This window comes from Trichechus manatus, unplaced genomic scaffold, assembly GCF_000243295.1.
Source record: "Trichechus manatus latirostris isolate Lorelei unplaced genomic scaffold, TriManLat1.0 scaffold00031, whole genome shotgun sequence".
NCBI classification, from domain to species: Eukaryota; Metazoa; Chordata; class Mammalia; order Sirenia; family Trichechidae; genus Trichechus; species Trichechus manatus.
The window spans coordinates 15,363,788-15,378,275 of NW_004443967.1; the positions used below are offsets into that span (position 1 = coordinate 15,363,788).

At 44.2% G+C, this 14,488-nt stretch overlaps 1 protein-coding gene across 3 annotated transcripts in view; it reads left to right on the forward strand.

Moving 5' to 3' along the window:
* The window catches only part of EDRF1 (erythroid differentiation regulatory factor 1), a 41,307-nt gene that overhangs the window by 18,388 nt on the left and 8,431 nt on the right, over positions 1-14,488 (forward strand). For all 3 annotated transcript variants that reach the window (XR_002823812.1, XM_004374975.2, XM_023730052.1), the window contains exons 14-24: positions 991-1,062; positions 1,357-1,507; positions 3,588-3,776; positions 4,121-4,321; positions 5,969-6,187; positions 7,504-7,727; positions 9,342-9,500; positions 9,841-9,990; positions 12,115-12,268; positions 13,257-13,372; positions 14,129-14,280. Coding sequence is in view for 2 of the 3 variants with exons in the window: in XM_004374975.2 (XP_004375032.1) it covers positions 991-1,062; positions 1,357-1,507; positions 3,588-3,776; positions 4,121-4,321; positions 5,969-6,187; positions 7,504-7,727; positions 9,342-9,500; positions 9,841-9,990; positions 12,115-12,268; positions 13,257-13,372; positions 14,129-14,280 (1,787 nt within the window). In the remaining variant the exon portion in view is untranslated. The remainder of the gene's footprint in view (positions 1-990; positions 1,063-1,356; positions 1,508-3,587; positions 3,777-4,120; positions 4,322-5,968; positions 6,188-7,503; positions 7,728-9,341; positions 9,501-9,840; positions 9,991-12,114; positions 12,269-13,256; positions 13,373-14,128; positions 14,281-14,488) is intronic.

Here is a 14,488-nt window from a genome sequence, read left to right on the forward strand (position 1 = left end):
ACGAAAGTCACGTGTATTTGGGAAACTGCATTATATCCCAGGACCCTGGCCTTGTAGTGCTTGGATGACGAAAGTCACGTGTATTTGGGAAACTGTCTTATATCCCAGGACCCTGGCCTTGTAGCACTGCTGGGTGGTAATTCCAGGTGTGGAGGTGTGTTGGCAGCGGCCCCTTTATCGGAATCCGGAGCGCTGGTGCAGTTGTAGCCTTCCACATCAACACGGCTTCATTTGACGTCATCTGCTCGGCGTTAGGGGACCTTCTGAAGCACTGGCAGGCGGCAGGGGCTGCAGAGTCCCAGCTTCCGCATCTGCTCCCTGTGTCCTCAGACGGACTGCTTAGCATCTGCCCACTTCTCTTCTGTAAAGTAAGAGTAGAAGTGTAACCTGACAGGATCCAGTGAAATGAGCTGCTGGGCGGAGACCCTTACACCTAACAGTCTCTTAGTGGGTGGGTGCTGTTACTGGTTCTGCCCCTAAGTACGTATAAATTATACAGTGAGACCATTGCTGATGCTTATCAACAGCTAAACTGATGATCTTGTTAACTGTGTATTATCAAGTATCAGTGGTCATTAGGAGTTGACCCTACCTAATAGATCAGGTACGCACTTATCCAAAAGGTTACTTATTACTCACGGTCTCGCTCTTTGTCATAACAGAGTTATTTTGTAAAGTTTAAATACTTAAAGCAGCATATGTTAGAAGATCTTTTTGCTGAACAAGATTTGTGTTGATGATGTTTATAACAGTTTAATCTGCAACACAGACAGTACCTTTACCTTGATATCAGATACTTCACTAAGCTGAATGCACAAGCAGATTTCTAAATTACTGATTTATACCAAAAACCAAAACCTGTTCCTTGTCAAGTCATGCCCGGCTCATGGCTGCCCAAATGTTGAGCTGTGGTAGTCAACCAGCAAGTGAGACCTGGGGGATTTGTTGCGTTGGTGGCGTACTGATCATTTTCTGTGTTTGTTTCTGAAGCCGAGCTGTGCGTTTCCGGTTTGCCATGACACAGAAGAGCGCTGTAGGCTGGTTCTCAGCTACGTTCTGGAGGTGAGTTCAATTTCAGTCTTCGCTTCCTCACTAAAATTTGGACTTGATGTGCAAATAGCACTCACTTGGCAGTGTCTGAATGTTATTCTGGATGCTGTTCTGCTGTGATATATTTTTTCTTTAAATTTAAAATGGAAAGCTAATTAGTTTTTCCCAAACCTTTAAGATCAAACTTTGTTTTTAAAGTTTGTTTTCAAAATCTAAGGATTCCTCGATTTATTCGGTGTATAGCTGGGATACTGCCTTCTACTTAGTCCTCAGCTGAACTTTGGTAAGTGTGTTTCCTTTTTTAAGGGTTTGAAATCTGTGGATAACAGCATCAAAAAAGAAAGCGACCTTCCCGCAGCAGACCCCAACACCCCGATTCCACTAAAATACGAAGATGAATCCAGCCGGGGGGGTCCTGAGGGCCTGGAGAAGCAGATGGCCTTGTTTCTGGACAAAAGTGAGTTGAGTTGATGTGCCTTTCAATAGAATAATATACGGGTACTATCAACAACAGACATATCAATTAAGGCACTCATTGAAAGGAGTTTAGAAAAAGAATGTCATGTGAATGAGAAGTAGGGGAAAATATCCCTTCATTTCAAATATAAAACAGAGCAGGATAATCGCAATCCTTTATAGAGATTTCTAACAGAAACGTAAGAACCCTGACTGTCCCGGTTACCCACTGTGAGGACCTCCTCCAGCCTGGTAGGGTTCTCTGAGGGGGCCGCTGCTGCGGTAAGAGCTGGGGAGTGTTTCAGACCGTGGACTCAGGAGCCAGACTGCCCAGCTTTGATCCTTGTCTTTGCTCAGGCCAAGTTGTTCCCCCTTTGTGAGCCTTGTTTTCTGTCTCTCAAATTGGAGGCAGTAATAGTACCTACTTTTAAGAGTTGTTATAAGGACTAAGTGAGGTAATATATGTGAACTGCTTGTAACAGTAGACACAGTAAACTCCATAGATGCTTGTTAGCCGCTGTCACCTGAGAGGGCAGGGACATACTTGGGATGCCATTTATGAATCATGCAGTTTGTTCTTCTGGAACATCACTTCGTGAAGAACATGTGGACTTTGAAGTAAAAGTCTTGAATTCCTTGTTTATTTAATTCTAAGTTGTATTTGTTTTTCCAACCTTATTCCCTCCCCGCTACCCCCTTCAAATCGATTTCAGTTGTTTAAAAAAACATTTTGTAAGCCTCTGTGTTTGAAATAATACCAAGTGCTCTCTGGACCTTTTTTATCTTTTTCATAAACAGAAGTAGTTGGGGTGGGTAGAGAGATTGATTTCCCAGCCTTCACATAGCGCTTCCCGGGTGCTCGAGCCCACGGGGCGTGAGAAGAACCACACCGGGACTTGTGACATCTCTCTGCCTTTTTCGTGGTACTCTTTTTTTTTTCTCTGGTACCTTGTCTGTCTCTTCTTCCCTCCCCACCTCCCCTGTTGAAAATCCTGCTCAGGTTCAAAACTTGTCAGAATTACTCGATTGCCCACCATTTTGAGCTGTGAGCACTTGCTGAAGCCTGCCCGTGTCATAGTTACGTGTGTTAAAGGTCACACACACACAGTTGTGAGCAAGGACTTCATCTTCCTCCTCTTTAGTTTTCTCAGGGTGCCCCCCACACAGAAAACTAAATGTTTATTAATTAGAAAGCTTGTTTCCTCACTCCTAAGGAGTTTACGTATCATAGTAGCACCAGCAAAACCGTAACAGAGACTGCAGCTCCTTCATTGCTGCAAAGTCCATGTGTTCTAGCTGGTCAGAAAATGAGGAATCTTATAACTGGGGGGTGAGGGCATGCTCCCACAGTGTGCTGTTGTTACCTCTGTGATTACACTGAGTGTATTCTGTTGTGGTTTATGTTATCAGCCCAGCTTCACCTCTAGTCTCTTCCGTCTCCAAGGATAGAGGCCATGTAACTTCATGGCACTGTTTCTAGTGCCTGGCACAAAAGTGATCGTTTGTTGAATGAAGAGAAGGTAGTGATGGGCTGGTCTGTGAGTAGAGTATTCCTGAGATTGGGGACAGTGCAGATAGGAGATAGGGAACAAGTAGTGGCTTCACTTAGACTGACGTGTAGTTTGGATGGAGCAGTAGGAAGCAGTGAAAGGCTGCAGCTTGGGAAGCGGGCTCAGATGCTTCGACGGGGTCTGCTCAGTGGTGAGAAGCCGTGTCAGTGTTTGAGAACAGGTGTTGTGACTAGAGCTGTGCTTTAGGAGGGTGCGCTTGTGGACAGGTAGGCACGTAGACCGGAGAAAGGAGACGGTGTCAGTCATGAGTGTGGCTCTGTCAGTGACCCTGAGAGAGAAGGAAGGGGTTGACGACGGCAGTGAAGCCCGCCTTCAGAAATTCCCCACGAGAGCCCGTTGGCACACCTGCCCCTTCACTCTGTTGCCTTGCAGTAGTAAAGCGCAGCAGTTACCAGGTGTGTTGTGACAGTCATGCCTGACGATGGAGCGTTTTTATTAAGAAAAAGAACGTAGTTTTTGTAGCAAGACTTACATGCAAATAAAATGTGCTCCTTTTCCCCCGTGTCATAGTGGGCTCCCTTCAGAAGGGTAACTACTCCAGCCAGTCGGGGATGATCCCGGGCTCTTGGCAACATAAGATGAAGCTGCAGCTGATCCTCAAGTCCTCCAAGGCCTACTACGTTTTGTCTGACGCGGCTATGAGTCTTCAGAAATACGGGCGAGCGCTGCGGTACATTAAGTTGGCTTTGCAGAGCCACGGTAAGCCACCGTCATCGAGTATGTAGTCGGCACTGGGAGGGGAGAACAGAAAAGCTATCTGAACAGTGAGATTTTAGTTCTGTTTCTGTTGTGAAATTTTATTTCAAGACGGCTTTTTCCAATCTTGAGTATGTTACCTAGCATTTTATTTTCTTCTCTGAGTGGTTTAATATTTCTTCATCTTGAAGTATTTGAAGCCATCCATGTTATCCAACATAAGTTTAGAGTAGACACAGTGGTGCAAAGCTTCCAGCTGGTAACACGTTTTCTTAATATTTACTGTGTTCATTCGTTTTTAAAGCACTGGTGTTTTGTTTTCCCTCCTTCCCACCCTTTCCACATAGATACTTACTGCTGCCTCTGCACCAATATGCTGTCTGAAGTGCTGCTGTTTCTGTCTCAATATTTGACGCTCTGTGGTGATATCCAACTAATGCTGGCCCAGAATGCAAACAACAGAGCCGCGCACCTGGAAGAGTTTAATTACCAAACAAAAGAAGACCAGGAGATACTGCACAGTCTTCACAGAGAGTCCAGTTGTCAAGGTGGGCTAGTGGGGCGCCTCCGTTTATTCCCGTTAGGATTATTCAGTCCAGCGCGTGTTTGTCTGAACAGATCCAGAAAAGTGGCAGAAATCTTAGTGTTTGGATATTTGCTCGGTTTTATTTCATTCCTTTCTTAATTTTAAAATGGAACGTGATCCTGTGTATTTGTGTATAAAACGGTTTTGAAATATTTTATCATTGCAGTTAGAACTGACTATAAAATAAGCTCTGAAGACAGCCGGGTTGACTTGTTGCACTCTTCTTTACATGAGGTTTCCCTAGGTGGCCCTTTTAGCCAGCCAGCCACGCCACGGGTTTTCCTTTGGAAGGAAGAACACTTGGTGAAAGTGAAGGAGTTACCTTCTGAATGATTCCCGGGGCTAGGATAAAGAGATCATTGTGTTTTTAAAATTAGTTCACAGCGCTTACTGATTGCACCCCTCTGTCTTGGAGCTGTCAGATTCTAAGGCTGGGAAGTGGGGTGACTTAACCAGACCGTCGGTCTCAGCTCAGTGCAGTGACATCAGCGTGCTGTAGTTAGGGTAGTAAGCGGGGTGTGACGTCAGTCTGAAGGGGTTATGGGATTGTTTCACTGTGCTCTTGAATTGTTTGTGCCATTTGATATCCACCCCTAAGAAGTTTTAGACAATTAACAGCTAGAGGAGTACATTGCAGGGGGAAATGTATTACTTCCTAATTTTTTGGCCCCTTTCTTCTCCTTCTCCCCCTCTGTTTGTCTCAGTTGGTCATTTTATTTTAATGAATACAGCAGATAAATCCTCGGGGTGTTTTTACCACTTCCATCAGGTTAACTGCACTTAAAATCCGTCTTTGTGATAGTGACGGTCTCCTGCGTATTTAGCGTCCTCAGCGGGAGTGCTGCCTTTTCCCCTTGGATCGGGCCCTGTGCCTGAGTTGACTCCAGTCACCACTAGATGGCGGCTGCAGTAAGTCTTCCAGGGTTTACTCAGCAGAGCTACGGCTGCTAACCAAAAGACTGGCAGTTTGAAGCCACCAGGCGCTCCCTGGAAACCCTGTGGGGCAGTTCTACTCTGTCCTATAAGGTCACTATGAGTCGAAATTGACTCGACGGCAGTGGGTTTGGTTTTTGGTTGGGCTTCAGTGACTAAAACTTACGTTGGCAAATTATAGTGTACATAACTAGCCTCTGGGAGCCGTGAGAGCTTTATTTCAAAGAATGTTTATTTCCATCCATGAAAAGAAGACTTTCCCTTGTATGAGCGGGCAGCTTTAGGTCTGTACCAGTAAACAAGTCTGCCTTGTAGGGTCTTGGTGATGGGAATTGTTTCATGTTTATAGGGAAGAATATGTTTCTTTTAATCAAACATTAAGGCCCCAAGAAAATGTAGTATTTTATAAATAGACGTTTACTGTAAAAATTAAAAAGTTAGTTGTATTCATTGAATCTTAGTATGTTTACACTACATTATATTTTCTTGTTTGTGGCAAATATTTAGAATCTTTACAGTGAAACTTAGTTGTATTCATTAAATGCAGTATGTTTGCATTACATTACGTTTTCTGGGATTTTCTTGTTTAGTCTTAAAAATACCAGGTCTGCTTAGATACTGAGGAATAAGGAAGGGTACACGTTACTCACACTGATGTTTCTTATTTCCTTTTAAGGATTTGCCTGGGCGACCGATTTATCTACAGACTTAGAAAGTCAACTTTCAGTTAGTTGTAAATGTTACGAGGCTGCTAATGAAATCTTACAGTTTAGTGACTTAAAAAGCCAGAATCCAGAACACTACGTGCAGGTGTTGAAGAGAATGGGCAACATTAGAAATGAAATCGGTGTGTTTTATATGAATCAGGCTGCTGCATTACAGAGCGAGAGAGTAGGTGAGTACCTCTTTGGATTCCCCCTTATTTGGATTCCCCCTGAATTACCTAATCAATGAGAATAATGCTGATTTTATAGTGATTTGAGCACAGAGCCGTAACATTTGATTTTATGTCATAAAGGGGTGCTGTGTATTTTTGATTGTTAAATTCTCAAACAGTAGAGTTTGGAGAAACGTATTTTCCCTTGGAACCTGTCAGTTCAGTGTCCTGCATCCCCACGTATATTTCACTGCGTCTGAATTGGTTCAAAAGCCAGTGGGGCATGTGGTCGGCCTAGACGTGGTCTTCTGTCTCGTTTGGAAGCCAGAGATGAATACGTATCTCTGACAAATGCCACGGTAAAGTACAAGTGCAGTGCAGTGAAGAGCAGGGAAGGGCGTTATCGTGGGGTGGGGTCTCGGAGGCTCTTGGAAAGAAGGTGTGGTTTGAGCAGGGCAGTGTGATATGTAGAACTTCAGCAGCAAATGGGAGGGGAGGAGGGCTTTCCAGGCTGGTGGGCAGCAGAGGGAGGAGCCAGAGGTGTGCAGTCCAGTGGATGTTTACAGGAGTAGCAAGTGGTCTTGGTGATCCAGGCCGGGGGTGATGGATTCATTTGGGGCCATGTGTTGCGTTTGAGATACCTGTAGGATATCTGTGAAAAAGTCTAATTTAGTAGTCAGTTAGAAACGTGTGCGTAAAATTACTGGGGCTAGGTAGACACAGGTTGGGAACCTTTTACGTAAAGGTGATAGGTGAACCCAGGAGAATGGATGAAATGTAAAGGCTGAACACAGCGACAGAAAGGAAAAGGGCTGAGATAGGACTGAGGACAACAGGTAAATCCAGCAGATATTTGAGTGCCTACTGCTCCATGAACTGTGCCAGCTGGGGATGCAAACTTTGCCCCCCGAAGAGTTCATGGCTAGTGGGAGAACCTGCATTTCAGGGGTGTCTGAAGGAGGGAGAGTCAGTGAAGGAGGATGAGAAGTGGTGGTCAGAAACCTACGAGAATTAGATAAAACACAAATCGTCACCTCTTCAGTTGCCACGGGGAGCCCATCTTTTTAATCTTTACAGAATAGTCCTTTGTGCCGATGTTTTCATTTGCTCACTTTAATGTCAGTCAGTTTACATGGAGGGGGACCGCATGCGAATGGGTCAGAGCAGCGTGCTGCCGGTGATCCTGGACAGGCTTCCACTCCCCGGCAGGCCTCCGCTCCCCGGCAGGCCTCCACATCTGTCCCCTACTCTTGCCCGGAGAGATCGGTAGGTTTCATGCTGACATGTGCTTACAGGATTGTTTTCTTTCCTTCTTTCTTTGTGATTTTGCAAAGTGAGCAAGAGTGTGTCTGCTGCAGAGCAACATTTGTGGAAAAAAAGCTTTTCTTGTTTTGAAAAGGGAATTCACAACTTTGAGTCCATCGACGATGCTACAAACACCGCCCTTTTATTGTGCAACACGGGAAGGCTTATGCGAATTTGTGCGCAGGCGCACTGTGGGGCTGGGGATGAATTTAAACGGGAATTTTCACCGGAAGAAGGCTTGTACTATAATAAGGTAACACATGTAATTGTCATTTAACTTTGCCATTGCTCCTCTCAAATTACTGTAAAACTAAAATAATTAAGACTGTGGTGTTGGCACAGGAGTAGGCAGATCATTAGAACTCTGAGAAGCTGGCCTAAACTCAGTAGGAATTGAATTAGCGGGAACAGATGATTATTTCTGAAGTCGTGTTGGCGTAAGCGAAGTTCCTATCGAGTGTGTTAAAGGCGGGCGTGGGGGAAGGGAAACTAAAGCCCCAGAAGGAAATAGAGGAAGGGGTTCATCTGATGGGCTGGGAAAGGAAAGTCCCCAGCATGACTCCATAAGCAGAAGTCGCAGTGTAAAAGATGGATAACTTCAACTGTGTTATAAAAAAAAATAAAAAAAAAGTGTTTTAAATGCACATCAGAAAACATTATTGAAAAGCAAACTGCAGTCCCACAATTTAGGGAAAATATTTGTTATGTGCCTGAGAGATCAGAGGTTAATACGCTCTTAGTATATAAAGAACAGTTAATCATTGAAAATGAACTGGTCCACTAGAATAATAGGCAAATAACCTGAACAGAAAATTCACACGTGTAAACCAAGTTAAGGACTAATATATATGTAGGAATAATTGATATGAAATTTAAAACTTGAGTTTTATTGATCAAATTGCCAAATTTTTTTTTTGCCAAATGGTAACAGCCAGTGTTGGAGAGGGTGCAAGAAAGCAGGACACTTTATTTGATGAGTAGTTTGAAGCTATATAAAAGACACTGGTGAAAAGTGTTCTTGGCATAATCCACTGCCGTTGAGTCCAACTAATAATGACCCTGTAGGACGGAGTAGAATTGCCCCATAGGGTTTCCTAGGCTGTAATCTGTACAGAAGCAGACTGCCGCATCTTTCTCCCACGGAGCAGCTGGTAGGTTCGAACCACCAACCTTTTGGTGAGCGGTCAAGCGCTTAACGACTGCACAACCAGGGATCCTTTCCTGGCATAGTAAATGTAAAAAAAAAAAACAAGAACAAAACCACTGACTGTGTTTTTGTTTTTTTCTTTTTTAAGTTTATATATACATAGGAAAAAGAGTGGCTAAATACACACCAGCATTGTAGAAATGATTGCTGGGTGATGGAATGAGCTGTAATGGGTTTGTTTGTTCTATTAGTTAAATACAATGACAGTGTTTTTAAGGATGAGAGCGGCAGGGGCAGGGAGATTCATTTCTTCTCCTTGCTTTTTTAATTAAATAGTAAAATCTGGCAAATTAGTTATCCATAGACTTCTCAAATTATTATTTTCTAGTTTACTAGTTACAGAAACTGTACTTTTCATTTAGAAAGAAAACAACAAAGGGAAATGTGTGTCGTTAAGCACCAGCCCTCTCGGGAAGCCTTGCCTGGACTGGCTGCTCAGAGACTTGAGACAGGAGTTGGGGTGGGGGCTGGGGAGGTCCATCCATCTTAAATGACTTTTGTCATTAAAATATTTTCATTGCTTTGCTTTCTTCCTTTTCTCATAATATTGTCATTTTCTAAATTCTCCCAAATTATACCTGGGTTTTTATGAAGTATGTTTTGTTTTAATGCAATATTGGCAAACTTAGTCAGAAATACATGCTTTTTTCTCCCTTGCAGGCTGTTGATTACTATTTGAAAGCTCTCCGGTCACTGGGTGCCCGAGAAATGCACCCCACCGTGTGGGATTCGGTGAATTGGGAATTGTCCACTACTTATTTTACGATGGCAACTCTGCAGCAGGATTACGCTCCGCTGTCTAGAAAAGCTCAGGAGCAGGTACTGGTGTCTGTTGTTCTACAGTAGGGCTTCTGCTGTGTTTCTTCATCTGTTTAACATGCTGAGCATCTGTTAGCAGCTCTTCTTTGGAAGTAGTATTAAAACGTTTTAAAAAGCTCTTATAGTTAAGATTATGGAGCCCAAGTGGTGCAGTGGTAAAGAACTCAGGCTGTTACCAAAAGGTCAGCAGTTCGAATCCACCAGGCGCTCCTTGGAAACCCTCTGGGGCAGTTTACTCTATCCTATAGGGTCGCTACGAGTCGGAGTTGACGTGACGGCAGTGGGGTTACAGTTAAGATTATGGACCTTTTTTTCTTTCCCTCCTCAAAAAACCAAACAGATTGAAAAAGAAGTCAGCGAGGCAATGATGAAGTCCCTGAAGTACTGTGACGTGGACTCGGTGTCTGCTCGGCAGCCTCTCTGTCAGTACCGGGCTGCGACCATCCATCACAGGCTGGCTTCAATGTACCACAGCTGTCTACGGAACCAGGTATGGGCATTCCAGTGTGAATTCTGGGCCAAGTCAATTTCCACCTGCTGGGTGCTTTTCTTACATATCAGTATAGGTTTTAACCCTTTCGCTACCACATTTTTCCTCATTAATTTTTTTTTTTTTGGATGATATGTGTTTTCAGTATTGGAATGCATGCTTACTAATTGAGTGTGTTTATATTTGGTTGATAATGTGGATTTTGAGAAATATGATCTGACCATGCAATCCTCCAGTGAGGCGAGTGGCACTTGGGCACCACCGATCTGTGGCGTGACAGCGTGCTACTTAGGACTAAGTAGATAATTTACTGCAGGCGCTTTTCCATTAGGTTACATGGGGAAGCTCTGGTTTTCCAAATGTAACACAGAAAAACCAAAACAGACCCATCAGGGCTCCTTAACTATCACACAGGAAAGCCATAGTTATGCTTGCAAGGCTTATCTGACAGAAATAAAGGGAAAAAGGCAAAAGTTTACAAGACTAACACCTCCAGGAAGCATCATCTAATAGAATGCTCATCCTACTCAACAGTGAGGCTCCAATTCCAGTCTGCTGAGCTTCATGCTTTTCAAAAGGGACCCACTTTGACACTAAATGCATTAGAACTGGAATAACACCTTACCTCTGAGGTCCAGAGGTGTAAAAAGTGGCTGGCATATCATTTATGCCAATGGTAAGGAAAAAATGCCATCTACTTTAATTAGCTACCTTGGAAAAATTTGGAGTGTAGTGCCTAGCTCCCATCTGAAAGCAATTTTTATTGTGAAGTAGAGCATGCCTATAAAAACACATAGAAAATATACGTGAAGTATGTGTACACTTTAAAGAATAACAACTCAAACACCTATGTACACGGTTAAGGATGGGAGGGCACTTCAGAAACCTCCTGTGTGCCCCTCCCCGGCTGTATCTCCCTCTGTACCCACCCACAGTATCCCAGATTTTCTGTTAATCATGCCCATACCTGTTTTGGAGGAGCCTTGGTGGTACAGTGGCTAAGCATGCAGCTAACCAAAAGGTCAGCGGTTCAAACCCACCAGCATCTCCACGGGAGAAAGATGCAGCAGTCTGCTTCCGTAAAGATTACAGTCTTGGAAACCCTGTGGGGCAGTTCTGCTTTGTCCTACAGGGTTGCTATGAGTCGGAATCAGCTCGACAGCCGTGGGTATGGATGAGCTACCTGTTTTGTCTTCTGCCACTTCAGCAGTGTGTTTACGTTTTACCTGTCGTGATCTTTGTGAAAGGGATCACACTGTGTGCTTCTGTGGCTCACTGCCTTTCACTTAGCAGGATGTTTTTGAGAGGCATGCACGTTGGTGCCGGTAGCTGTTCGTTTTCTCAGCTGAACAGTATTCATTAAATGAATGTATCATAGTTCATCCATTCCGTGATCAATGGGCTTTTGGGTGGTTTCAGTGTGGCTGTTACAAATAATCTCCTGTGAACTGTCTTGTGTATGAATCCTGGTGTTCAAGTGCAGATGTTTCTCAGAATAACTAAGGCCTAGGATGAAGTGCCACGTTCACAGAGGCTGCTCGGATTCTGCCAGGAGTCTTGTGCTTACAGTTTCTTAGGAATGGTTTTCGTTTGCTTGCTTCTTTGTTTTCCCCTTTCTTAACTCAGTACCAAGCCAACTTATTCTTCAGTCCCGTAGACGTGGCTTTACTTCTGGGTGGCCCATCTCCTGAGAGGACTGTCCTTTGGGGTCCAGCCTGATCTGGAGAAGATTCTTTCCACTCTGAGCTGGCCCTTGGCTCTTTTTCTTCTTGCCACATGAGGCCCCCCAACCAAAGTTCAGGTTTGCCCCCATGGCCTAAGATGCTCAGGGCAAAAGCAAGTTCAAGGCGCCAAGACAGCTTACTAGGGGAAAGAACAATCTTGTCAGCAGATGGTGCTGGGATAGCTGGCTGCCCACACGCGAAACCTAGAGTTGGATTTCTGCCTCACAGCACGTACACAAATTAACTCAGGATGGATCGCAGACCTAAATGTTGGAGCTAAAACTCTAAGCCTTCTAGAAGAGAACACTGAAAAGCATTGAGTGATGCAGTCAGACGACTCGGTCAGGTAGTTACTGTGAGACCCGAGTCTTAAGATTTGTGTCTTTGTCTTTGGTTCTAGGTTGGTGACGAGCATCTGAGGAAGCAGCACCGAGTGCTGGCGGATCTTCATTACAGCAAAGCTGTAAAGCTTTTCCAGCTCCTGAAGGACGCTCCGTGTGAACTCCTTAGAGTACAGCTAGAAAGAGTAGCGTTTGCAGAATTTCAGATGACCAGTAAGTCTGACTTGTGTGTTTCTCAGATTTGTCTGCATTGGCTTAGTGTTGGCTTGTCTGGAGTGAGGCGGAGCTCTGCATCGCTCTTGGATGTAAGCAATATTTTTTTCTTTTTAATTTGCTTGTAGTTAATGACATTGGTTAGGGACCAGGAAAAGAGACGTTTTAGAGTCTCTGCCCTTTTTGAAGTGCTTTTTAAAACTTAAGAGAAATGCATTAGATTATGTTCAGTGACTGAAAATATTGAAATATACCCCTTGACCCTTATTTGCAAAAAAATGTTGATAGGTCAGCTTAGACAAGATTGAAATCAGAATGAAAAGCTTAGGCGCGGAGAAGCAGTGGTAAAGGAGTGGTGGTCATCACCCGGCCCATTTACACATGAGGGCTTAGTGGTCACCTCCCAGGAGCCGAGGGCAGAGGTGATCCTCTGGTGCTGACTTCCATGTACAGTGGGACGTAGGCTCCAGGAGAGCAGGAGCAGAGGTGCTTTGTAGTACCTGATAGCTGTCGAAAAGTTACTCAGAAGATCCCGGAATAAAATGAAACCCGATCATCTGGTTTGACCTGCCTTTGAACAGTTAGGTAATACACTGGCTTAACAGGTAGGACAGCTGACACTAAGCAGCTTGACCATCGTCACATAATTGGTCAATAGTGGGTGGCCTTCTAACCACAGACACCTCTGCTGGCCCCCTTTCCCATAACGCCTCAGATACTGACCCCTATTCTGAATATACTGCTCTCAGCCTGACAGAACCAAATGGGGAGGTCAGGAAGCAGGTATTACTTCCTGTTCTGCCTGGACTTAGTACTGTTCTCTGGGGGGAAGTTTCTAAACAGAAGTTAGATCTAGAAGATTTGTTGGGATTCTCATGAGCTACCTCTTGTTTCTTTGAAAACAAGAATTTTCATTAGTCCATTGACATTGGATGGGTTTCTAGAGTTATATTTAAAAGAATTGTCCTTTTTGTGTTCAATGCTTTAGGTCAGAATAGCAATGTTGGAAAATTAAAAACACTGTCTGGGGCCCTTGATATAATGGTGAGAACTAAGCATGCATTCCAGCTCATCAGAAAGGAGCTTATGGAGGAATTTGACCAGGTAAATGAAGAAAATACATATCTTTGATTTTTATGTATCTTAGCTAAATGTTGAATGTACATCGTGGGCATACCGTGTGTGTATACATACACACACACACGCTCTGCATAGAAATACATTGAAGTGTTAACAGTAATGTGGTAGATTTGCTTGGTGGAATTATTAAACTCTAATTTGCAAATGTATCGTTTATATTTTTAAAAAAAGATTTTTCAGTATGCCTTGACCTTTTTTTAAAAAAAAAAGTCCACAAACCATTAGTAGGGCACTGAGGGTATATCATCTCTGCCCTCTTTTATCACATCCACTAACCGTCCTGGGAGCAGTGCTGACAGGTGAGCGGCCGTGAGCAGGCCCCTCGGGAAGGCCGTTCTGGTTTGCCAGGTGTCCTGTCCAGCGCTCGCGCTGCCATCTGCTATTGCTGGACGTTTCTCCCCGTCTCCAGGGCGCTCCAGCCTCTTACTCTCCTAGCCCTGGTTTGAGCGAGTGTTAAACGTCTGCTAAACCTGTCTCCACGTTGCTCCCGTGACATCTCACGGTGGGAAGTTAGGAGACAGTCATTCAGGGTTAATTGATTGCACACAAGGACCTACCAGGAGTGAGACTTTCTCAGCGTGTGTTCTAATCTATCAGGATGATCTCACATTTGGTTTTTGTTTGGCTGGTTTTGGTTAAAAAGTTACTGGATTAGTGACCCTTTAGTATGAGACTGTAATTCCCAAGAAGCTGAGGTGAAATACTTGCTGGGTTTTTTAGCCTGAAAGTGATGGACCTCCCCCAGCTGCCGAGTCGTCTCGCGGTCTTGATCAGGAAGAAGTGACAAAGCTCCTCAGCATCTTTGAATCTCGCTTGTCATTCCTTCTCCTTCAGTCTGTCAAACTGCTCTCTTCAACTAAAAAGAAAACAAGGTAAGTAAAATTCCATTGCTTGTAGAAGTTCCTTCCAGCACCTTACCCGGAGAAAGCATACATGCGGCGTCCACTGACAGCACAAAAGCGTGGGTGTATTCTTTGTCTTTTCCGTGGGTGATCAGGATGTTCAGTGGTGCTCTGCCTTGAGAGTCAGTCCAGGGGGGCATCATCTCTGTGTAGACCACTGCCTTGAGAGTCAGTCCAG